This window comes from Balearica regulorum, chromosome W (assembly GCF_011004875.1).
Source record: "Balearica regulorum gibbericeps isolate bBalReg1 chromosome W, bBalReg1.pri, whole genome shotgun sequence".
In the NCBI taxonomy this organism is placed as follows: domain Eukaryota; kingdom Metazoa; phylum Chordata; class Aves; order Gruiformes; family Gruidae; genus Balearica; species Balearica regulorum.
Window position 1 is genome coordinate 21662768 of NC_046219.1, and position 27344 is coordinate 21690111.

Below are 27344 nucleotides of genomic sequence, written 5' to 3' on the forward strand. Positions count from 1 at the left end.
GGCTCCATCACATGTAACAGTTACTTGGGAAGACAATCACTACCACTCCGAACGTGTGTCCCCCCTTCCTTCCTCTTCCCCCAGCCCCCAGCCCCAGCCCCAGCATAACGTCATATGTTATGGAATATCCCTTTGGTCAGTTGGGGTCAGTTCTCCTGGCTGTGTCCCCTCCCAACTTCTTGTGCACCCCCAGCCTACTCATTGGTGGGGTGGGGTGAGAAGCAGAAAAAGGCCTTGACTCTATGTAAGCACTGCTCAGCAATAATATAAACATCTCTATATTATCAACACTGTTTCCAGCACAAATCCAAAACATAGCCCCATACTAGCTACTATGAAGAAAAATAACTAGCCCAGCCAAAACCAGCACATTCTCCACCCCTTATTCCATACCATTTTCATCATGCTCAGGTACCACACAATCCAATACATCATTATTAACCATCCCCCCCCTTCCTATCCTTTGATATAATACACAGATATTGTTCCCTTAGTCTATGGAACACCCCTGTAAAATGTCTTTAAAAAGTCCACAAAATGTCCATTGAGTTCATTTAGCCCATGACTTTGGGCTCCATCTGTTATAGTGGTCACTCAGGATGGGAGAGGTGGTACGCTGCATGGAGTTACTGGGCACCAAAGCCAGCTCAGATCAGGTCACTGCTGTACTTGCACTGCTTCTTGTAAGGCTTGTCCTCCATTGGTTCAGGTGGTTCCTGCTATAGTAATTCCCATAACATGCAACTCAAATCCCAGGTTACAACATTTTAAAGGTATATCCATTACAATGTCCACCCCTGGTCCCTTTGGACCAGACCATCAGGTTTAACATTGCAATGAACTCCTCCCCTTTCTCTGACTTGGACTTATCCACAGACTGCAGTCCCTTAGGGGTGTACCTGCTCCAAGTGGAGCCTTATCTATGAGCCATAGGCTCTCCAGGGGTATACCTGCTGCAGCATAGACTTATCCACAGCCACCGTCCCTTTAGAAGTAAACCTGCTCTGTCATAGGCTTATCCATGGCCACACCCTTTGTGGTGCTCCAGCATGACCTCATGCACAGCCACTGATGCTTCAAGGTGTACCTGCTGCAGCATAGACTTATCCTTGGGCCACAATCCCTTCAGAGGTATACCTGCTGTGGCACAGACATAACCATGGCCACAGACACTTTGAGATATACCCACTCTGGTGTGGACTTATTCATGGCCACAGATGCTTTGGGGTGTCCTGCTCCCACGTGGACTCATCCACAGGTCACAGTCCCTTCGACTCGAGTGCACACAGGAGTTCCAGCCTGTCCAGTAGAGCAGCACAGAAACAGCAGCGATGCCCTGGCCACCTGCCAGCCCAGGCACATCGCCATTGCTGTTATCAAAATGTTCCCAGGCACAGCACAGTAAGATGATAAGCAGTACAGCACTACAGCGAGCAGCAAAAGCAAACAGCAGCCACTAATGAGCACTAGACTCTACTATACAGTAAAGCAAGCAAGTCCCATGGCAAGCACAGGAGCCTGCCAATTAATAGCTAAACAGCAATAACAGCTATAACTTTGATCTAGCACATTCCAATCAAATTTGTTGTTATCTCGAACTCTTCAAGCCTTATGTTGGGCACCAAAAAGGACTGTCATGGTTTAACCCCAGCCAGCAACTAAGCACCAGTCGCTCATTCACTCCCCCCCAGTGGGATGGGGGAGAGAATCAGAAGAGTGAAAGTGAGAAAACTCACAGGTTGAGATAAAGACACTTTAATAAGTAAAGCAAAAGCCATGCGTGCAAGCAAAGCACAGCAAGGAATTCATTCCCCACTTCCCATGGGCAGGCAGGCGTTCAGCCATCTCCAGGAAAGCAGGGTTCCATCATGCATAACGGTTACTTGGGAAGACAAACGCCACTACTCTGAACGTGTGTCCCCTCTTCCTTCCTCTTCCCCTAGCCCCTTATATGCTGAGCATGATGTCATATGGTATAGAATATCCCTTTGGTCAGTTTGGGTCAGCTGTCCTGTCTGTGTCTCCTCCCAACTTCTTGTGCACCTCCAGCCTACTTGCTGGTGGAGCAGTGTGAGAAACAGAAAAGGCCTTGACTCTGTATAAATGCTGCTCAGCAATAATGAAAACATACCGGTATTATCAACACTTTTTTCAGCACAAGTCCAAAACATGTCCCCATACTAGCTACTATGAAGAAAAATAACTCTAGCCCAGCCAAAACCAGCACACTTATCATAAGCGAGTAGTACACAGTGCAGCAAAAGGAAAAACCTCATCCAGCTCCCAGAGAAGATAAACAGCACCATAGGGAATACATAATGCAAGTAAGGAATTACTTTACACAACCATGTGACCAAACAAAACACCATTGTGACCAGCGATTGTTTAAATAATACAATAAATACTTATCACAACTTTGTTTTAACACGCTCTGGTCAGATCTGTTGTTATCTCAACCCTTCTTGCCCCATGTTTGGCACCAAAAAGGACTGTCGTGGTTTAACCCAGCCAGCAGCTAAAACAACCACACAGCTGTTCTCTCACTCCCCTCCCCCCCCGCACCCCCCAGCAGGATGGGGGAGAGAACCGAAAAGGAAAAGAAAAAGTAAAACTCGTGGATTAAGATAAGAACAGTTTAATAGGAATGACAATAATGACAATAATCAAAACAAGTGATGCACAGCACAATTTCTCACCACACAAAGCTGATGCTCATCTAGTTCCTGAGCATACTAGCTAATATGAAGAAAATTAACTCTATCCCAGCCAAAACCAGCACACCAAGGAGGGAGACTCCACAAGCTCTCCAGGCAACATGTTCCAGAGCTCAGTCACCCTCACAGTAAAAAAGTGTTTCCTTATGTTCAGATAGAACCTCCTGTGTTTCAGTTTGTGCCCATTGCCTCTTGTCCTGTCACTGGGCACCACTGAAAAGAGCCTGCCACTCTCTTCTTCAGGTATTTGTATACATTCTTCAGGTATCTTCCCTTCAGGCATTTATATACATTGATAAGATTCCCCCCTCCCCCCAGCCCAAGCCTTCTCTTCTCTAGGCCTAATGCAGCCCCAGATACCATTAGCCTTCTTTGCTGCAAGGGCACATTGCTGGCTCATGTTCAACTTGGTGCTCACCAAGACCCCTAGGGCCTTTTCTGCCAAGCTGCTTTCCATCTGGGTGGCCCCCAGCATGTAATGGTGCATGGGGTTGTTTCTCCCTAGGTGCAGGGCTTTACATTTCTCCTTGTTGAACTTCATGAGGTTCCTGTCAGTCCATTTCTCCAGCCTGTCAAGGTCCCTCTGGATAGCAGCATGACCCTCTGGCTTACCATCCACTCCTCCCAGTTTTGTATCATCAGCAAGCTTGCTGAGGGTACACTCTGCCCCATCATCCAGATCATTAATGAAGATGTTAAAAAGGGCTGGACCCAGTATTGACCCCTGGGGTACACTGCTAGCTACTGACCTCCAACTAGACTTTGTTCCACTGATCACCACCCTCTGGGCCTGGCTGTTCAGCAAGCTTTTGATCTACTTCACTCTCTGCTCATTCAGCCCATACACATCAACAGCTTCTCCATGAGGATCTTATGGGACATGGTGTCAAAAGCCTTCCTGAAGTCCAGGTAGGCAATATTCACTGCTCTCCCCTGATCAACAAGGAGAGTCATTTCAAAGAAGTTTATCATCAAGGTGGTCAAGTACGACTTTCCCTTGGTGAATCCATGTTGACTATTCATAATGGTCGTCTTGTCCTTCCTGTGCCTGGAAATGGTTTCCAGAATTAGCTGCTCCATCACCTTCCCAGGGATCGAGGTGAGGCTGACCAGCTTATAGTTCCCCAAGTCCTCCTTCATGCCTTTCTTGAAGATAGGAGTGACATTTGCTTTCCTCCAGTCTTTGGGCATTTCTCCTAATCTCCATGATCGATCAAAGATTATCAAGAGTGGCCTTGCAATGACATCAGCCAGCTTCCTCAGCACTCATGTGTGCATCCCATCAGGGTTCATCAACTTATGTATGTCCAGCTTGCTTAAATATTCCCTGACCTGACCCTGTTCCACTAAGGGTACATCCTCCTTATTCCAGACTTTCCCCAAGTCTCTGGGACCTGGGATTCCTGAAGGCCGGTCTTGCTAATAAAGACTGAGGCAAAGGCAGCATTCCGTACCTCAGCCTTTTCCATGTCCTCTATAACCAAGGTCCCCTGTCTTCCCTGATCTTCCTTTTGTCACCTATGTACTTATAGAAGTCCTTCTTGTCTTTGACATTCCTGGCCAGATTCAATTCCATTTGGGCTTTAGCCAAATGGATGCTCTGAGGTGCATCCTTGGATGCTTGGACAACGTCTTTGTGTTGCTCCCACATTCCCTGTCCCTACTTCCATCCACTGTATGCTTCAGGTTTTTTGTTTGAGTTTGGCTAGGAGCTCCTTGTTCATCCATGCAGGCCTCCTGGCTTTTTTGCCTGACTTCCTACTCATTTGGATGGACCTCTCCTAAGCTTGGAGGAAGTGATCCTTGAATATTAACCAATTTTCTTGGGCCCCTCTTCCCTCCAGGGCCTTATCCAATGGGACTCTTCCAGGAAGAGCTCTGAAGAGTCCAAAGTCTGTTCTCCTTAAGTCCAGGATTGTGAGCCTGTTTTTTACCCTTCTCCCTGCCCTCAGGATCCTCAACTCCACCATCTCATGGTCTTTGCAGCCAAGACTACTTTTGACCTTTACATCCCCAACAAGCCCCTCTGTTGGTGAGTATGAGGTCCAGCAGAGCACCTCTGCTCATTGGCTCCCCTATCACTTGGAGGAGGAAGCTGTCATTGATGAACTCCAAGAACCTCCTGGATTGCTTATGCCCTGCTGTGTTGACCCCACAGCAGATATCAGGGTGCTTGAACTTCCCCATAAGGACTCGGGTTTGTTTCTAGTTGGCTATAGAGAGCCTCATCCACCTGTTTTTCCTGGTCAGGCAGCCTATAACAGACACCCACTATAATGTCATCTTTACTTTTCATCTCTCTAATCCTAACGCATAAGCTCTCAGTTGGCTCCTCAACCATCCCCAGGCAGAGCTCCATGAATTCCAGCTGCTCTCACATATAAGGCAACTCTTTGTCTTCCCAGCCTGTCCTTCTGAAAGAGCCTGTATCCCTCCATTGGAACACTTCAGTCATGGGAGCCAACCAACCACATCTCTGTGATCCCAACAAGATTGTAGCCCTGCAACTGCACACAGATCTCTGTCTCATCATGTTTATTTCCCATGCTGTGTGCATTAGTATACATGCACTTCAGAGACACACCCCAGCATGTTGAGTTCCTGAAGAGGGTTTGGGGGATTTCTGTATAACAGTGCCTTGTAGGCACTTCCTTGCTTACATGCAAGTGCTGGAGGTGACCCCACCCAAGCCTCATTTTGCTGACTTTGTGCTCCCTTCCTGTCACACCACCCTATGCCCTTTCCTCATTGACCCTGTCTGTCGCTGCCTCACAGGACTGCTGGTCACTCTCTTCCTCCCCTGTCATTCCTAGTTTAAAGCCCTCCTTATGAGGTCAGTCATCCTGTTGGCAAAAATAGCTTTGCCCTGCATAGTGAGGTGAATGCCATCTCTCCCAAGCAGACACTGATCTGCAAACAGGATCCCATGGTCGTAGAAACCAAGACCCTTCTGCCAACACCAGTTCTGCAGCTAATTATTGACTTGTTCTATTAGTGCCTTCCTCCTCACACCCTTTCCCCTCACCTGTAGGATTGAGGAGAACACCACCTAGGCCCCCATGCCCTTGACTACTGCCCCCAGAGCTCTGTAGTCACGTTTGATCCTGTTCAGGTTTCCCCTGGCAGTATCATTTGTGCCCACATGGAAGAAAAGCATGAGGTAGTAGTCAGAGGGCCAGACAAGTTTGGTCAGTCCCTCCACAACATCCTGGAACCTGGCCCCTGGCAAGCATCAAACCTCTCAAGTTGATAGGTCAGGTCAGCAGATGGGTGCCTCCGTCCCTCACAGCAGGGATTGACCCATTACGATGACTCGCTGTTTCTTCATGTGGTCTTACATGGTTTAGGGTCAGGTGTACCATGTCCTTTGCTTGTAGGTACATGTGGGTCCCCTTCAACTTTGAGGGTGGTGAACCTATTTTGCAATTGTAAGCCCTTAGTTGGGGCAAAAGCTTTCCTCTTGGTGTCAGAAGTCATCACCTTCCATCCTTCACTTTCTCCAGAGGTTGAACTTGCCATTCTTCTAGGGGTGGACACTACCCGCATCTCTGCTGCAAATGGGGTGCGAGGTTCTTCAGGCTGCTCTATCTCAGAGAAAATCCTATCTATCTCCCTTCTCCATCTTCTCTGATGCTGTGCAGCCTGCTCACTTCCTCCCACTAATTGTTAAGGATCATCAAGTCCAACTCCTGCCTCCACACAGGGCAACCTAAATGTTAAACCATATATGTAAGAGCATTGTCCAAATGCTTCTTGAACACCAACAGGCTTGAGGCCATGACCACTTCCCTGGGGAGTTTGTTCCAGTGCTTGACCACCCTCTCAGTGAAGAACTATTTCCTAATATCCAATCTGAACTTCCTCTGATGCAGCTTTAAGCCATTCCCTCATGTCCCGTCACCGAATACCAGAGAGAAGAGATCAGCACCTCCCTTTCCGCCCCCACTGCGGAAGTTGTGCATAGCAATGAAGGCACCCTTCAGTCTTCTCTTTTCTAAACTGAACAAACTTAGTATCCTCAGCCACTCCTCATAAGTCATGCCCTCTAGTCCTTTCACCATCTTTGTTGCCCTCTAATATTTCTACAGCCTTCTTATATTGTGGACTCCAAAACTGCACACAGTACTTGAGGTGAGGCCGCACCAGTTAGCTATACTATGCCTAATGCACCCCAGGATATGGTTGGCCCTTTTGGCTGCCAGGGCACATTGTTGACTCATATTGAGCTTACCATCAACCAAAACCCCCAGATCCCTTTCTGCAGGGCTGCACTCCAGCCTCTTGTCCCCCCAGTCTATACGTACATTCAGGATTATGCTGTCCCAGGTGCAGAATCTGGCATTTGTCTTTGTTAAATTTCATACAATTGGTGATTGCCCAGCACTCTTATCTATCAAGATCTCTCTGTGAGGCCTCTCTCCGCTCGAGGGAATCAACAACTCCTCCTAATTTAGTATTGTTGGCAAATTTAGTGTGCACTCAACTCCTGTATCTAGGTCATTGATAAAAACATTGAAGAGAATTGGCCCTAAAATTGAGCTCTGGGGAACACCACTGGCCGCCACCCATTTACTACAACTCTTTGAGCCCAAGCCTTCAGCCAACTGTTCACCCATTGTGTTGTATACATATCTAGCTGTATGCTGGACATTTTGTCCAGAAGGATACTTTAGCTTTCCTAAAATAAAAAAAATAAAAAAACCCACATCCACTGCCTTCCCTTCGTCCACTAGGTGGGTAAGCTTGTCATAAAAGGATATTAAGTTAGTAAGTGTGGTGCATTGACCCTGGCTGAGGGCCAGGTGCCCACCAGAGCCGCTCCATCACTCCCCTCATTCACTAGACAGGGGACAAAAGGCACAACAAAAAGCTTGTGGGTCGAGATAAGGACAGGGAGAGATCACTCACTAATTATCGTCACGAGCAAAACAGACTGAACTTAGAGGGAATTCATCTAATTTATTACTAGGCAAAACAGAGTAGAGGAATGAGAAATAAAATCAAATCTTAAAACACCTCCCCCCACCCCTCCCATCTTCCCGGGCTCAACTTCACTCCCGGCTTCAACCTCCTCCCCCTCAGCAGCACAGGGGGATGGGGAATGGGGGTTACGGTCAGTTGATCACACGTTGTTTCGGCCGCTTCTTCCTCCTCAGGGGGAGGACTCCTCTCATCGTTCCCCTGCTCCAGCATGGAGTCCCTCTCACGGGAGACAGTCCTTCACGACCTTCTCCAACGTGAGTCCTTCCCACGGGCTACAGTCCTTCATGAACTGCTCCAGTGTGGGTCTCTCCCATGGGGTGCAGACCTTCAGGAGCAGACTGCTCCAGCGTGGGTCCCCCACAGGGGTCACAAGTCCTGCCAGCAAACCTGCTCTGGCGTGGGCTCCTCTCTCCATGGGTCCACAGGTCCTGCCAGGAGCTTGCTCCAGCATGGGCTTCCCACGGGCCACAGCCTCCTTCAGGTGTCTCCACCTGTTCCAGTGTGGGGTCCTCCACGGGCTGCAGGTGGAATCTCTACACCCCCTCATCCTTCCTCCATGGGCTGCTGCAGGGGGACAGCCTGCTTCACCATGGTCTTCACCACGGGCTGCAGGGGGATCTCTGCTCCGGTGCCTGGAGTACCTCCTCCCCCTCCTTCTGCACTGACCTTGGTGTCTGCAGATGTTCTTACATCTTCTCCCTCCTCTCTCTGGCTGCAAAAGCTCTCTCTAACTGTTTTTCTCTTTCTTAAATATGTTATCACAGAGGCGCTGATTGGCTTGGCCTTGGCCAGCGGTGGGTCCATCTTGGAGCCGGCTGGCATTGGCTCTATCATCAGACACAGGGGAAGCTTGTAGCAGCCTCTCACAGAAGCTACCCCTGTTAGCCCCCCCCGCTACCGAAACCTTGCCACGCAAACCCAACACAGTAAGGCATGACTCTCTGTGGTGAGTTGACCCTGGCTGGATGCCAGGTGCCCACCAAAGCTGTTCTATCACTCCCCCTCCTCAACTGGACAAGGGAAAGAAAATATAGCAAAAGGCTCATGGATCGAGATAAGGACAGAGAGAGATCACTCAGCAATTACTGACATGGGCAAAACAGACTCAACTCGGGGAAAATTAATTTAATTTATTACCATTCAAATCAGAGTTGAGCAATGACAAATAAAACCAAATCTTGAAACACCTCCCCCCACCCCTCCCATCTTCCCAGGCTCAACTTCACTTCCAGCTTCAACCTCCTCCCCCTCAGCAGCACAGGGGGACAGGGAATGGGGGTTACGGTTAGTTGATCACACATTGTTTCGGCCGCTTCTTCATCCTCAGGGGGAGGACTCCTCTCATTGTTCCCCTCCTCCAACATGGAGTCCCTCTCATGGGAGACAGTCCTCCATGAACTTCTCCAATGTGAGTCCTTCCCATGGGCTGCAGTTCTTCACAAACTGCTCCAGCGTGGGTCCTTTCCACAGGGTGCAGTCCTTCAGGAGCAGACTGGTCCAGCGTGGGGTCCCCCACGGGGTCACAAGTCCTGCCAGCGAACCTGCTCTGGCATGGGCTCCTCTCTCCACAGGGCCACAGGTCCTTCCAGGAGCTTGCTCTAGTGTGGGCTTCCCACGGGGTCACAGCCTCCTTTGGGTATTCACCTGCTCAGGCATGGGGTCCTCCACAGGATGCAGGTGGATATCTGCTCCACCATTAACCTCCATGGACTGCAGGGGGACAGTCTGCCTCACCATGGTCTTCTCCACAGGCTGCAGGGGAATCTCTGCTCCTCCTCCCCCTCCTTCTTCACTGGCCTTGGTGTCTGCATGGTTGTGTCTCTCACATATTCTCCTTCCTCTCTCTGGCTGCAATTGGGTTTTTTTCCCTTCTTAAATATGTTATCACAGAGGCGCTACCATTGTTGCTGATGGGCTCAACCTTGGTCAGCGGCGGGTCCGTCTTGGAGCTGGCTGGCATTGGCTGTCTTGGACATAGGGGAAGCTTCTAGCAGCTTCTCACAAAAGCCACTCCTGTAGACCCTCTGCTATCAAAACCTTGCCACACAAATCCAATACACTTTATCTTCATGAACCCATGTTGGCTTTGACCGATGACTACATTGTCTTTCAGGTGTTTTTTAGTAACTCCCAGAATCATCTTCTCCATAAGTGAGACCAAAGTGAGACTAACAGGCCTATAATTACCAGGGTCTTCTTTCTTGCCCTTCTTGAAAACTGGAATAACATTTGCTAGCTTCCAGTCAACTGGGAACTCTCCAGATTCCCAAGGTCATTGATAAATAACTGAGAGAGCTCTCACAATAACATTGGCCAACTTTCAGTACCCTGGGATGAATCCCATTAGGCCTCATAGACTTATGTGCATTCAATTGCAGCAACAAATCCCGTACAAGTTCAGAGTTAACTGGGAGCTTATCCATAACCCCAGTCATGATCTTTCAACCCAGGGCTCTGAGGGTCCCAGGGTCCATCATTGGTGTTAAAGACAGCAGCGAAGGTGGCATTAAATGTCTCTGCTTTATCTTCATCCCTGATGTCAGCTGAAAGATAACACTATCAACTGAATGGAAGGAGATTTATCATATTCTCTGCTAGATCTGTCAGTATTATATGCAAAGACATGCAAATCCAAGAGAGGAGAAGAGAAAATATGTCACATTTTTTGCAAGGGAAATGATCCTGGGAAAGTCCTGCTGTTCCCACTATCAAGCCACAGCTTGACTATGGCTCAGTCCCTGAATGTATGAAGTTTCTTACAAGCCCTACTTCTCAAACTGGGATCCTGGGATGCTTTTCAGACTGCCTGTTTCTGAAAACAAAGACAGAAAAGAGTTAATACTTTGAAGCCAGTATGTTTATTAGCCCTTCTCCCCGCAAGCATCTATCCTAGGAGATACATGACCCAGCACTTTCCCATCCTTTGCTGAGTGCTTCTGTTTCTGCAGCACAGATCTCAAAAGATTAGTATCATGCTGAGGTTAAGGATTTCCTGCTCTGAGCTAGGAGAAGGGTGCTGGTGAGATCACTGTCTCCAGTTAACTTACTTAAACATGGAAGAGGGACCACAATAAAATAACATCAGTAGGCATTTTCTATAGCAACTCACATGCAATAGCCTTGAAGTTCTACAACCAGTAATCTTTTCAAAGAAGCACATTGAGATTCACATTTACAAATCAATTGCAAATGCAAAGGATGGTAAAAAATTCAGCACAGTTTTCTTCTTAGAGTTGATTTACTGTACTGTGTTGGAAAGCTGGTAGTGGGCTGGAAGCAGCAAAGAGAGACAATACAGACTGAGTAATATCTGCCATTTATTTTGAACACAGTGAGTCAAATTTAGCTTTCCGTTATTCTGATATATCCCAGTTGTTTTAGCACATAATAGATCCAACCTACATTTAATACATACTTACCACTGAAATGAAAAAACAATTTAAAGTTACTAAGGCTCAAGGGCTTTGCGTACCTTAGTTTTCTTATGTAAGGTCAAATTCATTCCTGAAAAAAATGTCAACTTCAGTATTCTTGTTTTCCTGAAAGGTGAATTTAGCTCATTATGCATTTAAAACAATGATAGCATTATTATTCTAATTTATTATTAAGTAGTTCCTCTTTTATTTTAAGGATCTAACAGAGCATGGCAATATGCCTATCTCTAGCTAAATGGAAAGGATCTTGGCCAAATAAAATAAATAAATTACTGTATCAAAAGAGTGAGATAATACCGCTCACCAGAAATCAAATATAAAATCTAAAAGACAGCAAACACTGAGTTTCAGCCAGAGAGGTGCCAATCTAGTTACAGCAAAATTAATTTACAGCAGGCAAGAGCTGTGGTGCCCCCATCACTGTGGGGGAGAAGGACTGTCATCTGGGCACCCTCCCAGGAGTTGCAGGACTATATCACGGAGGGAAGCCTAATTCTCAGTCAAGGCAATGAAAACTTTGGGGGTTAAATTATAGATCCTGGGAGGATCCTGAACAAAGCACCTGAAAGGTTTATCTATAAAAACACAAATTTATCAGATTTATCATCAGATGTAGCTCTTGACAACTAGGAAATCCCTACAGGTTTTCTTCTCATAGGTGTCTCCAGTTCTTCTTTCAGGAAGACCATTGCCCATGGAAGCGCCTTCTTCAAGTCACCCATTAAATGTCTCTAGTGTTAGTAGTTCAGTGAGCAGTGCTGATGGAGCCTGTTTCCTGTGGCTCTTACTTTTCAACAAGCAGTGAGCCCCTGCTGCAGCCAATCCATAAGAACAGAGATCTCTCCTCTGCTCTGCTGTGTTCATAAGGTATATAGGAAAACATCTGAAATTTCTAACACTTGTAGTATTGTAATTGGGTGAGGTGTTAAGATGAGATGCACACACAATTGCATAATTTTCATGCTCTTTAGGAAACCTAGCCTTAAAAGGACTAGTGCGATCTCTGGATATGCAGAGAAGTAGGGAGCTGATTTTATGTTTGTATTACGGCCTTGTGGAGAATGATACAAGAATGTTGCTTCCAGTTGGAAAAAACAACTGGAAACAACTATTTTCTAAAGGATATTGCAAATTTGCTGAGAGGAGAGTCATAAAAATGACTGGCAAACTGGAGAAAATGCCTTCCAAGGAGGGGCTTCCATCTCTTTGCCTTACCAAGGAGACCAAGAAAGAATGTTGGTTATGTATATCTATTCCTTCACAGTGAAAAAATACAAGACCTTAAAGGGGTGTTCAAACTAGTAGAGAAAGTCTAAAAACCAATGAGAGAGGTAAAAGCAAGACAAGATGGAGAAAAAAAAGGAGGGGAAAAAAATAGCACAGACTTTCAAATCAAGACTGGTACAACCCCTTTCTGGAGGTATTGTCCTGCCAAATACAAGCCATTTCACTCAATACTATGCTCCATGTTGTGCAAAAGGTCAGCTTTGATGGTTTGATGGCCACATATGGAAGAGCTACAGATGTCATCTACCCGGACTTCTGTAAGGCCTTTGATATGGTCCCCCACAACATTCTGGCCACTAAATTGGAGATATATCGGCTTGATAGATGCACTGTTAGATGGATAAGGAATTGGCTGGATGGCTGAGTCCAAAGAGTTACAGTCAACGGCTCAATGGAAACTAGTGATGAGTGGTGTCCCTCAAGGATCCATACTGGGACCAATACTATTTAATATCTTCACCAATGACATAGTGGGATTTGAATGCACCCTCAGCAAGTTTGCAAATGACACCAAGCTAAGTGGTGCAGTTGATATGCTTGAGGTAAGGGTTGCCATCCAAAAGGACCTTGACAGGCTTGAGGAGGAGCCCACGTGAACCTCATGAAGTTCAACAAAGCCAAGTGCAAGGTCCTGCACCTGACTGGGGCAATCCCCAATATCAATACAGACTGGAGGATGAATAGATTGAGAGCAGCCCTACAAAGAAGGACTTGGGGATACTGGTGGATGAAAAATTGGACATGAGCCGGCAATGTGCGCTTGCAGTTCAGAAAGCAAATCATATCCTGGGCCACATAAAAAGAAGCGTGGCCAGCAGGTCAAGGGAGGTGATTCTCCCCCTCTACACCACTCTCGTGAGATTCGACTTGCAGTACTGCATCCAGCTCTGTGGTCCCCAGTACAAGAAAGACATGGACCTGTTAGAGCAGCTCCAGAGGAGGGCCACAAAAGTGGCCTGAGGAATGGAACACCTCTCCTATGAGGAAGGGCTGAAATGGTTGGAGCTGTTTAGCCTGGAGAAGAAAAGGCTCTAGGGAGACCTTATTGTGGCCTTTCAATACTTAAAGGGGGTTTATAAAAAAGATGGAGAGAGACTTTTTACCAAGGTCTGTAGTGACAGACCGAAAGAGGGGTAGGTTTAGATTGGACATAAGGAAGAAATTTTTTACGATGAGGGTGGTGAGACACTGGAACAGGTTGCCCAGAGAAGTCGTGGATGCCCCATCATTTGAGGTGTTCATGGTCAGGTTGGACAGGGCTTTAAGCAACCTGGTCTAGTGAAAGATGCCACTGCCCATGGCAAGGGGGTTGGAACTAGATGATCTTTCAAGTTTTTTTCCAACCCAAACCATTCTATGATTCTTTGATTCTATGTGGCAGTAAAATGTTTAGATCTATTTTTTGTGACCAAGGAAAAAGCACTTTTACACTGTCACTACATTTTGCTTTTTAATTAAGCACAGAAACATTTTTACACTTATACCATTGAATGCCTTTCTGTCTGTGGCTGAAATCATTCACATCCAACTCAATGAATTAAATGTGGTGAGGTGATCCTGAGCTGCCCATTTTGTTGGGACCCAGTCCAGAACATGGTGTGATCCTCTCTGTTCAGCCTCACAATCAATGGTAGGTTTCCTGGGGGGTGAAAGCCCATGCCTACAGGTAGTGATTTTTAAAAGTACAAATAGCAGCTCAAAGGCAACCACCATTTAAAGCCAAAAGGAGGAAGATATATAATGACTCTTTGAACATTGTGTACCTATGGAGCTAAACTTCTCCTCTCTCTAGTAAAGGTAGGGAGACAGCCTTGTAGTGCTATTGGGGAAGTAGAGGGAAAGAGAAATCCCCAAAGAGGTAGGACTGAATGACAGTTTTGGCTGAACATGAACAGGAACAAAACAGGACCTCATGGTTTCAGTCTCTGCCCTAATGAGAACAGCTGGTGAAAGGCAAGTTCTAATGCTGGCAAAAAATAATGGCTCATTTATTAGTAAGCATTTTTTAAAGTACAGGTCACAGTGGTCTTTAAGCCTGCATGATGTCCATAAGGTGAAAAATCTGGGCTAGGCTGTCTGTCTGGGAGTCCAGCTCCCAATCCCTCATCGCTGCCTGCTGTCCTGGCTCCTGATGGCATTGGGAGGCACAGAAGGGCCTCTAGGACTCGGTTGGAAAGGAGTCCTGCCTCTCTAGTAGAAAAATCTTCAAAACTGTTCACGATCTCCATCTCCTCCCACTCAAATGGACTGGTCTGACCATAATTGGATTCCCTCACAACAACCAAATATAATTACAGTCTATCAACTTGCCACGCTTTTCTAATGCAAGCATAGGGAAACATTTGTAAAACTGTAATCAACCAAAGAATTTTGAATTACTTTAATTTAAAAAATAATCCCTGCATCTTTAGTTGTAATTGAAGACCTCTGTTAATATTAGGGACTGTTTACTGACTTATTTCCTGTGAGTTGAGACATGAACAATTAGAAAAACTGAAGGCAAGCAGAACAACTTATATGATACCGCACAACGACAGCACATTTCAGGCCTGATATGAGCCACAATATCTGGATCCTCTGCTTAAATTATGAGATGTATATCATGTATCCTGTATTTAGGTAACACTCCAGGACAGTAATTCAGCCTTGATATTTGTTTTGTTATGAATATTAGTAAAGGTGAAGTAAGCCAGTTAATTTGCATCTGTGAGGAAAAGATGTGTTTTGGTTCAGGCCTGTCTCTTGTGCTAACTGTATTTTATGCTTATTTAAAAAAACAGTGCTGAGAAGGAAATGAAAATAAAGAGTATATTCCTACTGACTGTAGGGAAACTGCTCAGCATTTGAGCAGCTGGCCAAAAAGTTGTGTGTATGTGAGTGTGTCTTACCATAATATAACTTAATTTTACAGTAGACCAGAGTTTGACAAGAATCAAAAATGTTTCTAACTTGTGGTCTCATTTAGTGTCTATTTTGCTATTATTTCAAAGTATGGCTTCTCAGTTTTAATGAGACCTGTCATACAAAGGAGGAGCATTTTCATAATTGCCTCACCCTGCAATCACAGCAATGGCAGGAACAGGTTTTTGTGGGCCTGGAACATTGTAAATAGCTACTCTTCCATACTGTGCTGTCCAACAGGCTGCCTGTTATGAAATGAATGTGATCATAGCAATTCTGTCTGTGTCTGATAGAGTGTTGGAGCCAAAGGGTATTGGCATGAGTAGTGGGAATATTAGGATCCAGAGGACTTAAAGATACATATCATCCAAGTGCAGGGTACATTGAGTACTCCTGTTTGTAAGTTGTGAACTCTAGAGGTTGTCAAAATGGAAGCTAAAAAGATAAATAAATATTGGCTCTATACCCTCTACAGACCCATGCCCCCAAACTCATTTGCAAGAATCCTACAGCAAAGGCCTCCTTCATAGCTTATCTTTTGTTATGGTTTGAAAACATCAGCACTGAAGTATTTAATAGTATCTCCCCACCCTTTGAAAACAGAACATTTAGTCATCACCCTGGAAATAAGAGACAGAGTGGCATGCTGGCATGTGAGAGGGCAGCTGGGCATTGCACCTCTGGCACTACTGAGCCCTGCAGGTGAGTGGTGGCACACCAGGAGTGGCTAGCTGGGAGCTCAGGACCCCACAACATCCCTTCATGGGATCAGAGTGTATGCAGTGAGCCTATTTTCATGCTGGCAGTGGGTTTTCTTGCACCTTGTTGTGTGGCAGCTGAGTCTTGTGGAGGTGCACTTCTCAGGCATGCTGCCTTCTTGGTAGGCTTATGTTGGAAGTGGCTCAGGGCATCCCAGGTCTCTCTTATAGTTTATTCCAGCACCAGGCTCACCTCACACAGGTACATGTTATTATTAAGTATATATGCAGTGTTCTGAGGTTGCATCTTCATAGACTTATGATTTGGAACATATGTATTTTCCTTTCATAGACTGTGGCCCCTTTCCCCAAAGTTGGTGATAGCAAAGGGGATAGGCTGTGTCATTTCTCTCCACTGCTGTTAGTAGCAGCACTCCTTTTTTGTATTCTTTAGTAATGGAGATAAGGTAGTTTCTAAGTAAATGGACACTCAGTTTGGAACATGCATGTGGTCAAGCACAGAGCCTGAGGTTGGTTCACATCTGAATATATCCCAGCTGTTTACCCAGCAGCATTCACCGTTATGTATGCTCTACAGCACTCATCCAAGCAGAATGATAAATAGCTTTTTCCCAGATGACTCAATTCTATGTCATCTTCTTATCCAGCAAATGAACTATGTTGCAAATATAAATATATTAACACATCCTTTTTGGACAAAGTGCTAATGAATGACATATAGGCACATTGATTCTTTTCATGATATGCACTGCACTGTACAGGCAAACCTGTCTCCACGTGGCCGTAAGCACAGACTCCTTCCTGTTGTGGCCTTGCAGTTCGCTTTTGACCTCCATTTTGTGTTCTGTTCACAGTTGTTCAGCACATCAAGCGCCACAATATTGTTCTTAAAAGAGAACTCGGAGAAGGAGCCTTTGGGAAAGTCTTTCTGGCTGAATGCTATAACCTCTGTCCTGAGCAGGACAAGATCTTGGTGGCAGTGAAGGTAAAAGAGTCTAGGATTTCCATTATTAATTCATGGTTGCAGCTAATGCTATTTTATTTTTAAATGATCATGTTTGCCTATTCCATAGCCGCATGTAACTCCTCTAATATATGTGGAGGGGTTCACAAGGCTAACAGAGCATTAAGAGAACATGAAATTTGATATTGCTGTGGATTATAAAATGAGAGCTGAATTTGGTAAGGAAAAGGAAGAAACTGACAGTGTCACAAAGGGGCAACATCTTTTATGATCTAAGATATGATTAGTGGAAAAAAACATTTAAGAAGTCATTAAAAATACATGTGACATTTGTGTGTCTAAAAAAAATATTCTATAACCAGATAAGTGAATAGGCTATGTGTATAACTGCTAGTCAAAGAAGGCCTATTTTTTCCATGAACTGTGCAATACTTTTAGTCAACCTTTGAAATTGTCTGTGGGTAATTGCCATTAATATGGCTGCCACGAATGTTATAAAAAACCTTGTAAATAATATTGTCATGTGCTGTTAAACACTGGCTGTATGGAAATCCAGAAGTCATGATATTTCAGACCCTGAGGAGTCATTCTTGATTATTCTCAATTCAACCCTCCCAAAATACAGTCCAAAGGAAAAGGAAAATATGTGAAAACAACCATAACTTTGGACTTGCAAGTATTCAGAATAATTCTCATGTTTCTGAGGGGGGGGAAATTATTTCTTTGGAACCCTGGAAGGGCACAGACTACACAGTGCATTGGGAATCTACCAAGAAGTAATCCATCATGATCTCAGAGTTTGCACACCAAACTTGCTTCACTGTGCCAAGCCTTTTTGTTCCTCAAAATGGAACCACTGAGGTCAATTGTCATCCTCAGCTATGCATGCACACTAGAAAACAATATCAGTGAAACCATACTCTACTAAGAGTTTGCCAATTCTCCCTGCCAACAGTCTTCTGTCTATCTGTGTTCTGCTGAAAGCTGAACAAGGTGTTCAACATTCAAAGTATCTCATTTAAGGCAGTGAGAATATACATTTTAGAATCTGGGCTGTGCTTAGGGATCAGAAAATAATACTATCTGTCCATTCACAATTAGGCAACTGTGTGTACATTTTGGATCAAACCATACAGTAAAAGAATCCCAGCAGATCATCTTTTTGAAATTGTAAACAAGAAAGTTTTGGATCTGGCAGTGAGAGAACACAAAAAGAGGATGGATTTGTTGAGTCCTTTCTTGCTCCATCAAAAATAGGGGGTTTTTTTGGATTTTCCAAGGTTACAAGCTTTTTGATACTTGGAGTTGTTCACTCATGCTGACTGGTGAGAAAAAATGAAGCCCTGAAGGTATATATAGACAGGAGAAAGCAAGAGAGAGGAGATGACAAAACTAGAACTGGCAGAATTTTCTACTGTATTTTGGTGAAGCTAGAGTGAAAATTTTCTCTCTGTCACTTCAGGGACCTGCTTGGTAGCAAAATAAAAGCCTTTCCATTCACTTGCTCCCTTTGAAAAGCCTGACCAAATGGAGCCTAGCACTTCAGTTGCTGTAAAATTCTGTACCAGCACTCTGCTCTTTCTCATTGTAATTCACAATTTAAAGGGAGAGATGTCTCCATGGGTTTAGATGGCAAATCTATCATTTTTCTGGAACAGTTGTTTGGGTTTTTTTCCAAATACATTCTTTACAGTGTTCTTAATAAGCAACTTGAATGTAGCCATGGAAGGACAAGTAGGAAGAATTATGCTCATGGACAAGTTATGCCTGTTAGGTGATGTAAGAAGTGCGGCTGCCTTCTCCAGCCTCTCTGGCCCAGGACCTCTCTCTCCTGCCTGGCCCCTGGATCCCAGCCCAGTGCCCAGGGACTCGGGGTCTCTGCCCAGGCTGAGGGACACAGCTACTGCTTTCCCAGTTGCGGATTCAACCAGTAATGAAGCTGGGCAAGTATCTCACACACACACACACACAGAGGACACTGACACAGCCGGTCACACAGATTGCCACAGACAAGATGCTGCCTTCAACAGCACCTACATACAGGACTCACATAAAACATAAACATAGATAGCCAAGTCTCCTCCTCCTCTTTGCCTGTTAAAGATAGTTCACTAGTGAAAGCATACACAGAACACTCTCTACATAAACAAGCACACATACATTCACAGATCCCTCGAGTACTGGCACAGACCCTTTGTCTGCCCAGCACCCCTGCCTGGATCCTGGGCCTCCTTACTCGCTTCACTGGTTCCCTACTTGCTGACTAGTCCATCTAGATGCTTGCTAGCAAGCATGCATGTACTCACACACTCGTCCCTCATGCACTCCACATTTGCAAGTCCCCCTGGGTGTACCAGCACAGATACCCTGCCTGCCTGATACTCCTGCCCGCCTGATACTCTGGCCCAGACCCAAGGCCCCTCTACTCGCTGACTAGTCCAGCTTATAGTTTGCTAGCACATACACATACACACCACACACACACCAGGTTTGGGGAAGATACAGACACTCAGCCCTCCCCAGCAGCCTACACCCCCGATCCTGCTCCAGCCACTGGTGTGGAGCCCCTCACCCACCTCACTCATGCTGGTTTTTGGGAACATGCACTATTCCTGCCCCAGTGGCTGGAGGCAAGACACCCCTACTCATTCCAGTAGCTGACACCACAGGCCAGGGGTGCCTACACCCCAGGTCTGACTGCTGTAGCTAGCACCAAATTCCACTCACACACATACAGGTCTCACCAGAAGCTGGCACTTAGTCCTTGCAAGCACACATATACACAGGATAGAGAGTGGTATTATGCAGAGAAATAGTTAAGAAAAGATTTAATAAGAAAATATAAAATGATCGGACAGACTGTGGTGATCAGGCACAGGGTTCAGCCAGACAAGCGTACTGACTGCCCCCATTTTTCATGTGACTAGCCCCTTTTATACCCTTTTATGTCTACCCCTTTCTTTGTTCCTTCCTGCTCCCCCCTTCCCCTGCATGTCCCCTATGGGTTTGTACAGCTCTATCGATTTCTGAATCCCTCCCAGTCCAGGCCTGTGCCCACCCACCCCCATCATTTTACAGTCTTATCAGTTGCAAAATCCAAGTTTTTCCACTTTTACTTGAAGTGGTGCCTTTGGTTTCTTGATAGCCCATCAATTAGTGTGACTGGTGACGTTGTTTCTTGTCATTGTCTCCATGTTTACTTTGTCAGGTCTTGATCTTGGTGTATTTTGATTTCTAGCCTCTTGCTTTTCTCTTGGTTTCCCAATTGACAATATCCCTGATCAGATAACCTGCTGGAATAAATATTCTCACACTCTCACAAGCCCTCATCAATTAGTGTGACTGACAAAGTTTGGTTCTCATCACCAGCTCCCTTATCATGTGTCAGTCAGGTTTGTGTCCCTGTATGTTCTTGTTTATGGCTTCGTCCTTTTCATATTTTCCCTTGCTGCACTGAAAAAAGGTCCTTGACCAGATACACTTAAAGGAGCAGACATGCTCCTTTCACATACCCTTACACTGCCCACTTTCAGTTTCTTGCACCAACTCTTGAAGATCCGATTCTGGTCCCTGTCAAAGAGTGAGTTTTTATCTAACTAACTAGACCATTGGATTGATCCCTGTATAGTCAAGTGGTTAATCACCTGGCACTTCCTGGCCATTCTCTTTTATCATGGTACAAAGCATAGCTCATAGCTATGCTCCAGTTAAAATTAAGGGCAGTACTATCACTGATCAGGGATGGGACCTCACAGGCATGCATAGAGTGAGACAGATGACTGTATCCAGATCCCCATGTTGGACACAGGGTTTGGTCCAGTGAAAATATGAAGATTTTTCATCCTAGAGGAGCAGTTCTGAATGCCAGCAGCTGAGGGTAGGTTGTCTCCATGAACAGCAAATGCTTTAGAGACCTTCAGCCTCCTGAGTAAAACCAAAGTAAAAATGTCCCTGTGCAATGGCCAATGGAAATCTATAACTGATGAGCAATAGGAGGATTTAGGCAGCAAGAAAGCTGAGTGAGCTGGCCTGGGGGAAGCATTGTGTCACCTGTGTGAGATTCATCAGAGATTCATCAGAATTTCTTTTCATTCATCAGGGTGCCTGTTGATTTTTGCCTGATGGTTGCTGGGCAACTGCAGCAGCCTTGTACAAGCATACTAAAAACCCTGGCACTGAACCTCACAGGAGCTACTTCATCTGACTCAAAATGCATCAAATATCTGAAATATTGACATTGCTGTAGCAAATTGTATAGGAGCTAAGAGTTCCAGAAAAAACTCTAGTAGAGTGTTGCCTGTACAAGATGAAGAACATTTCCACAGCACCTGCGGAGGAAAACTAAAGGTTTCCAACTCTTCAGAACTTCTTAGTTCAGATAAGGGTCAAAACCACCCCTCATTTCATGAGCTTAGCTATTCTATGGTGATGGGGAGCAGTAGTAAGGATTTCACAGTGAAAGTCTGAAAGAGTGTAAAGGAAAGGTATCCTGAGAATTTCATTACCGAGTCATACTGATGCTAGTGAGAGCCAGATTCCCCTGTTCTTGCTCTGACTTGCTTGTAGATGGAGATCAGTGGTGTAGGGGTGGATTGAGGAGCTACAGGTTTGCATTCCCTATGGAACACGGATCTGCAGAGACCAGTTTCTAAGTGGATACCTGGACAAAGACCCCATAGAGGAGAATAAGTGTGGGGTGTTGGTCCATCTATTATGTGTGAAAAGGCTGAATTCAGTGGTTGCAGAGCTCCTGTAACAGCCAGGGAGTCCCTCTGTTGCCCAAGGGAACGTGTCTCTCCTCCTTAGCTGCTGGCCAAGTAAGGTTGTATGTACATGGAGTTGTCTCTTGATTTCTACTTGGGCAAAACTCCCACGGACTGGTGAGAGGGCTTTGCATGCTAAAGCTTTGGTTTACTTGTCAGTACTACTACTACTACTAACAACAATAACAATAATTCATATGTTTTTATATCTCTTGTGCTCTTACAGTTTTATTTGGGTTTATTTTTCCCTTGCACTGAGAACATGCTAAATGCATTATTCTGTCATTTCTATGTAAATTCTGTGTGCTTATTAATTTTTGTTCTTTTCACTTTCCTCCATGTCTGACTATGTAAGCTCTCTCTCATGTCTGTTCTGTGTGCTGCATGAAATAATGAAAAGGGACTTGGCAATGTTGGGTAACAGAAATATCAGTCACCCCTTGGTAGCAGAAACCCTGTCTGGGTTTTACCTGGGTTTAGACCTTTCTGCATTTTGCTGTTTGACAGAAAATATGTGATTGCCATGGCAACTGCTCTGTCATATGACAATTTTGCTGTTTCTGTGAGATAAAAAGCGCTTTCTGAAATATACAATATGCCAGCCTCACAGGACAAAGTTTTCAGCATTTTTACTGTCTTTCCAAGGAAAGAGTATATTGGAAAGAGTATGAGCCTATACTTCTCCCTGTCAAATTTTTATATGAATTGTTTTTCTAGTTCTGTTACTGAGAAGAATTACAGTCCAGTTGCTTTATACATGAAATCAGCAGAGGAAACTCAAGTGACAACAGAATTCCTAATGGTGATTCCATTATATAATGTAGACTGGACTGTGGGGCAGTGCCAGTATCATGTTAAAGCATCATCCCGGAGCTTGGAAAGGTTGGAAGACATGTTCCAATTCAGTTCTCACCTGGTTCAGATATGACTATGTGGGGACCATAGGTGAGGAGATGATATTGTCACCGAAATCCAGGAATAAACCTCGTAACACCAATGTAGTGTTAAAAGGCAGGCATTCTTTATTGCAGCACTGGATGCACGGGGGATAGCTCCACCCAACGTGCATGCCAGGTGATCACCAACACACAGGTTATGTAGGATCAAAACATACATATTCATCGTTTTTCTCAGGAAGGGCAGTCCTATGATAATCATTTCTCAGAATCCATTTCCATATTCTCCTCCCCATCACGCATGCTCAGTGATTTGAGTTGGTGGTCCTTCAGGGGTCTCTGGTGGTCGTCAGTGGTCTCGCACCCATGTTTGCTGGGTGACCCTCTTCTTGCGGGCATGCGCAGTATCCTTGCTGTGGATGCACCAGTCCATAACGACTTCATAAGATTAATATCTCCAAACCTATTGTTCAGTTTGGTAGGGACTGTACATGGAACATAGCAGCATTGTACCTTGCCATGGCCAGTTAGCTTCATTACCTATTACCTTAGTTACAAACTAATTACCTCAACCTGATTCTATAGTTTCTGTTTCATGGCCCCTATCCCACGGTTACATTTCCCCCCTTTGGAAGTTTTGAAATAATAACTTTTCAATACTTCCACTCATATTTTCCTATCCTAGACACATTACAGATGTTCTTAAACTTGTAACCATAGCATCTACACCCCAGTGTGTCTGCTCATGTTTCTCTTTTGCAAGTTCTAACATAACTTGTGGAGTTACTATTACCTTATTTTCTGGTGTTACCCACCACTCTTCCGTATTCTGAGATGCCTTTAAGTGCTCTGCCAACTGTTCATCTAGTTTGCTGCATCTTGCTTTTAAATTTGGAATTTTCATCTGTTTTACTGGTACTAGTGCAAGGATACCTTGTTCTGCAGCCTCCTTTGCAGCTTTATCCGCCAATCGATTACCTATATTTATAGCCATCTGACCAAATTGATGTGCCTTGCAATGCATTATGGCCACTTCCTTCGGTTCCTGCACATCTTGTAGGAGTTGAAGAACTTCCTCCTTATGCCTTATCGGTGATCCTTGGGCTGATAACAGTCCTCTTTCTTTCCAGAGAGCTCCATGAGCGTGGATCACTCCAAATGCATATTTGGAATCTGTCCATATGTTTACCCTTTTCCCTTCTGCCATCCGTAAAGCCTGCTTTAGCGCTACCAATTCTGCTTTCTGCGCTGACGTATTTGCAGGTAGTGTCCCTGACTCCAAGATCTTGGTGGTGGTGACAACAGCATACCCGGCCATTCGCTTTCCTTCTTGCACAAAACTGCTTCCATCTGCGAACAGTTCCAGATCAGGATCCTTCAAAGGTTCGTTCCTCAGGTCTGGCCTACTGGAACAAACTTGTTCAATGGTTAGCAGGCAATCATGTTCCAATTTCTCAGTAGGATTTTCTGTTGACAGGAACATTGCTGGATTTACAATGGCTGTGGTTTTTAATTCCACATCATCTTGTTCCAATAGGACAACCTGGTATTTCAACATTCTGCTAGGGGATAGCCAGTGACCCCCCTTTTGTTCTGAGACAGTTATTACCATATGCGGATCCCAGCCTTTGCGCCAGCACTCCAAGGGCCAGATGTTGCCTTTTGTGCACAAACAGCTCAAAAGGTTTGGTTAGATCAGGTAAACCCAGTGCAGGGGCCATCATTAATGCCTTTTTGAGTTCTTTAAATGATTTGTGGCATTCAGGTGTCCTTCGGGGCTTCATATAGGGGTTTCACATACAGTCCATAATTTAGAATCCAGAGTCGGCACCACCCAATCATTCCCAGAAAGGTTCTCAGTTCCTTTGGACTGTTAGGTTCAGGGATCTGACAAATGGCTTCTTTCCTTTCGTTTCCCAATTGTCTCTGTCCTTGAGATATCTCAAATCCCAAATAAATCACTGCTGCTTTCCCTATCTGGGCCTTGTTTCTGGAGACTCTATATCCTCCTTGGCCCAGGAAATTCAATAAACTGATGGTCATTTCAAAACATGTTTCTTTGCTTTCTGCTGCTATCAGGATGTCATCCACACACTGTAATAATATACCCTCTCCTTGATTCTGTTTCTTCCACATTTCTAACTCCTTTGCCAATTGATTTCCAAATATTGTGGGGCTATTCTTAAATCCTTGTGGAAGCACAGTCCATGTTAGTTGTGTTTTTCGTCCGGTAGCAGGACTTTCCCATTCAAAAGCAAATATGCTTTGACTTTCTGTATCCAGAGGTATGCAGAAGAAGGCATCCTTTAAATCCAGTACAGTAAACCATTTATGTTCCTCTTTCAAAGAGGTCACTAAAGTGTATGGATTGGCCACTACTGCGCGTATATCTTGAACTATCTGATTTATGGCCCTCAGATCCTGAACTAATCGGTATTCCTTGCCTCCTGTTTTCCTTACTGGCAATATAGGGGTATTGTATTCCGATTCACATTCTACTAACAGCCCATATTCTAAACATTTTGTAATTAATCCCTCTAATCCCTTTCGAGCCTCCCACTTAATAGGATACTGTTTTTGTCTTACCGGCTTGGCTCCAGGTTTTAAGGTCACCTTTACCGGTTCTGCCAGTTTGGATCGTCCTGGAACTTCACTTGCCCATACCAAAGGGGTTACTGCATTGTCCACCGCTTCTGAAATCTGTTCCTCCTTGGAGGAATCCTGTAACATAAACACTCTTGCCTCTATGGCTTTGATTCTGGTATTAGTAATCTGATTTCTCCATCTTTAGAAATTATTTGTGCATCTAATTCGCTCAATAAATCTCGTCCCAATAAAGGCAATGGACATTCAGGCATGTACAAAAATTGATGTGTTACCCACTGTTTTCCCAGCTTAAATTTCAATGGTTTCAAGAAAGGCCGGGTCTCCTTCTGCCCCATCGCACCAACAACCTCTGCTGATTTATGGCTGAGTTTCGCTTTACATGTTTATTATTCTCGGTCAAGATTGCCAGAATTTTTCCATCCCTTTGCATTTGTCTGACTTCTTTTTCTTTTTCTCTGTTGTTATAGTCCAGGCTACTTCAAGCATTTTATCTATGTCTCTGCACTCAGCCCCTTCCAGTTTCTGGAGCTTTTTCTAGGGCCGATTGTCCCATAAATATAGAGGCCAATTGTATAGCTTCTTCTGTGGTGGTTTTTTGTTTGTTTGCTTGTGGTTTTATTTGTATTTTTCTTCTCTGGGTCCAAATTAGTATATTTTCTCGCAGTCACCTTCAGTCTTTCCATAAAGGCTGAAGGGGACTCATTTAATTCTTGTCTCACTTCATAAAGTTTAGACCGATTACTTGCTTTTGGCATTGCACGTCTAACACCAAACAAAATCCACTTCTGATATCTAGTCAGCATCCCTCTGGGCCCCAGTTGATTAGGGTCCCACTCAGGATTTGTGGATGGAAAATTCTGGTCCACTGTCCCTTGTATAATACCATTAGCATGGGCTCCTTCTATACTTGTTTTCTGGCTGTATTTAACACCATTTTCTTTTCAGTGTCTTCCAACAAAGTATCCAATATTACTTGCAAATCCTCCCAATCGGGGTTTTGGGTTCTGATTATTGTTTCTACTACTTTGGCAAATATTTTGGGATCATCCCGATAAGTGCCTGCAGTTTCTTTCCCTGGTCTTAAATCAGATATTGAGAAGGGAACTTTTACCATTACCGGACCCTCATTACCAACTGCCTGCCGAAGAGGGGCCTGGAGGGGAGTTAATCCATCTCCTCCCCCTCTTCCCCTTGTCCTCCCAGCAACCGGGCTGAATCCTTCTGCCTCCCCTTCCACAGGAGGGGTGGAAGCATTATTAGCCCCCAGATTTTGATCCCCCTGATCATTTCCTAGCCTTCTGCGAGGTGCAACCAATAATTCAACATCATCATCTTCAAATTCACATTTAAAACATTGTTTACCAATATCACAAGCTGAGCAACCTTTTTTCCAAATTTTTATCAGATTCCTGCCCCTTTAATGCCATTACCACAGCACTAGGTGAAACCAATTCACATTGCCTTTGCCATTCCAGATGATTTCGCTGTGTGAAAAACAAATCCACATATGCCATTTCATTCCATTTACCTTCCCTCTTTCAAAACAGCATCAATTGCAAAACTGTGTTATACTGCAATGTCCCATTTTCTGGCCACTTTTCCCCACTCTCTCAAGTATACAGTGGCCACCAGTGATTACAATATTCAATCAATCGTTTCCAAGTCAAAGGATCAATTCTTCCCAGATCTTTCCAATGTTCCAAAATACATCCCAGTGGTGTTTTTCGTGGGATTGGTTTCTTACTTGGAAAAGTACCCATCTCCCAGGGACTTAGTGGTTGTGATTGTGCACTATCAATCACAAGCACTAGTCAGAGGGACCCCAACCCGTGTTAGAGCTCCCTCAGGGATTTCTCTCGGTGCGAGCCTGTCCTGCCACGGTGGTAAGAGAAATCTCAACCTTGGAGGCTTCCCCTCCCCTGTGGGCCCTGCTCCACAGGCTTTCACCTAGCAGAGACTTTTACCTGAGACATCTCCCTAGCCCGACTCTGTGCAGCTTTCACCACGCCTTACGAGCAGGCCTCCCATGCTCCTTGTGCGGGCCTGTCCTGCCACGGTGGTGAGAGCCACGGGGCT

At 44.9% G+C, this 27344-nt stretch overlaps 1 protein-coding gene across 4 annotated transcripts in view; it reads left to right on the forward strand.

Annotated features, from left to right (window-relative positions):
- The window catches only part of LOC104642870 (BDNF/NT-3 growth factors receptor-like), a 281490-nt gene that overhangs the window by 170716 nt on the left and 83430 nt on the right, over positions 1-27344 (forward strand). For 3 of the 4 annotated variants that reach the window (XM_075738918.1, XM_075738915.1, XM_075738916.1), the window contains one exon: positions 16893-17023. The exons of the other annotated variant lie outside the window; for it this stretch is intronic. In XM_075738918.1, the coding sequence (XP_075595033.1) occupies positions 16893-17023 (131 nt within the window). The remainder of the gene's footprint in view (positions 1-16892; positions 17024-27344) is intronic. 4 annotated transcript variants of the gene reach the window in all.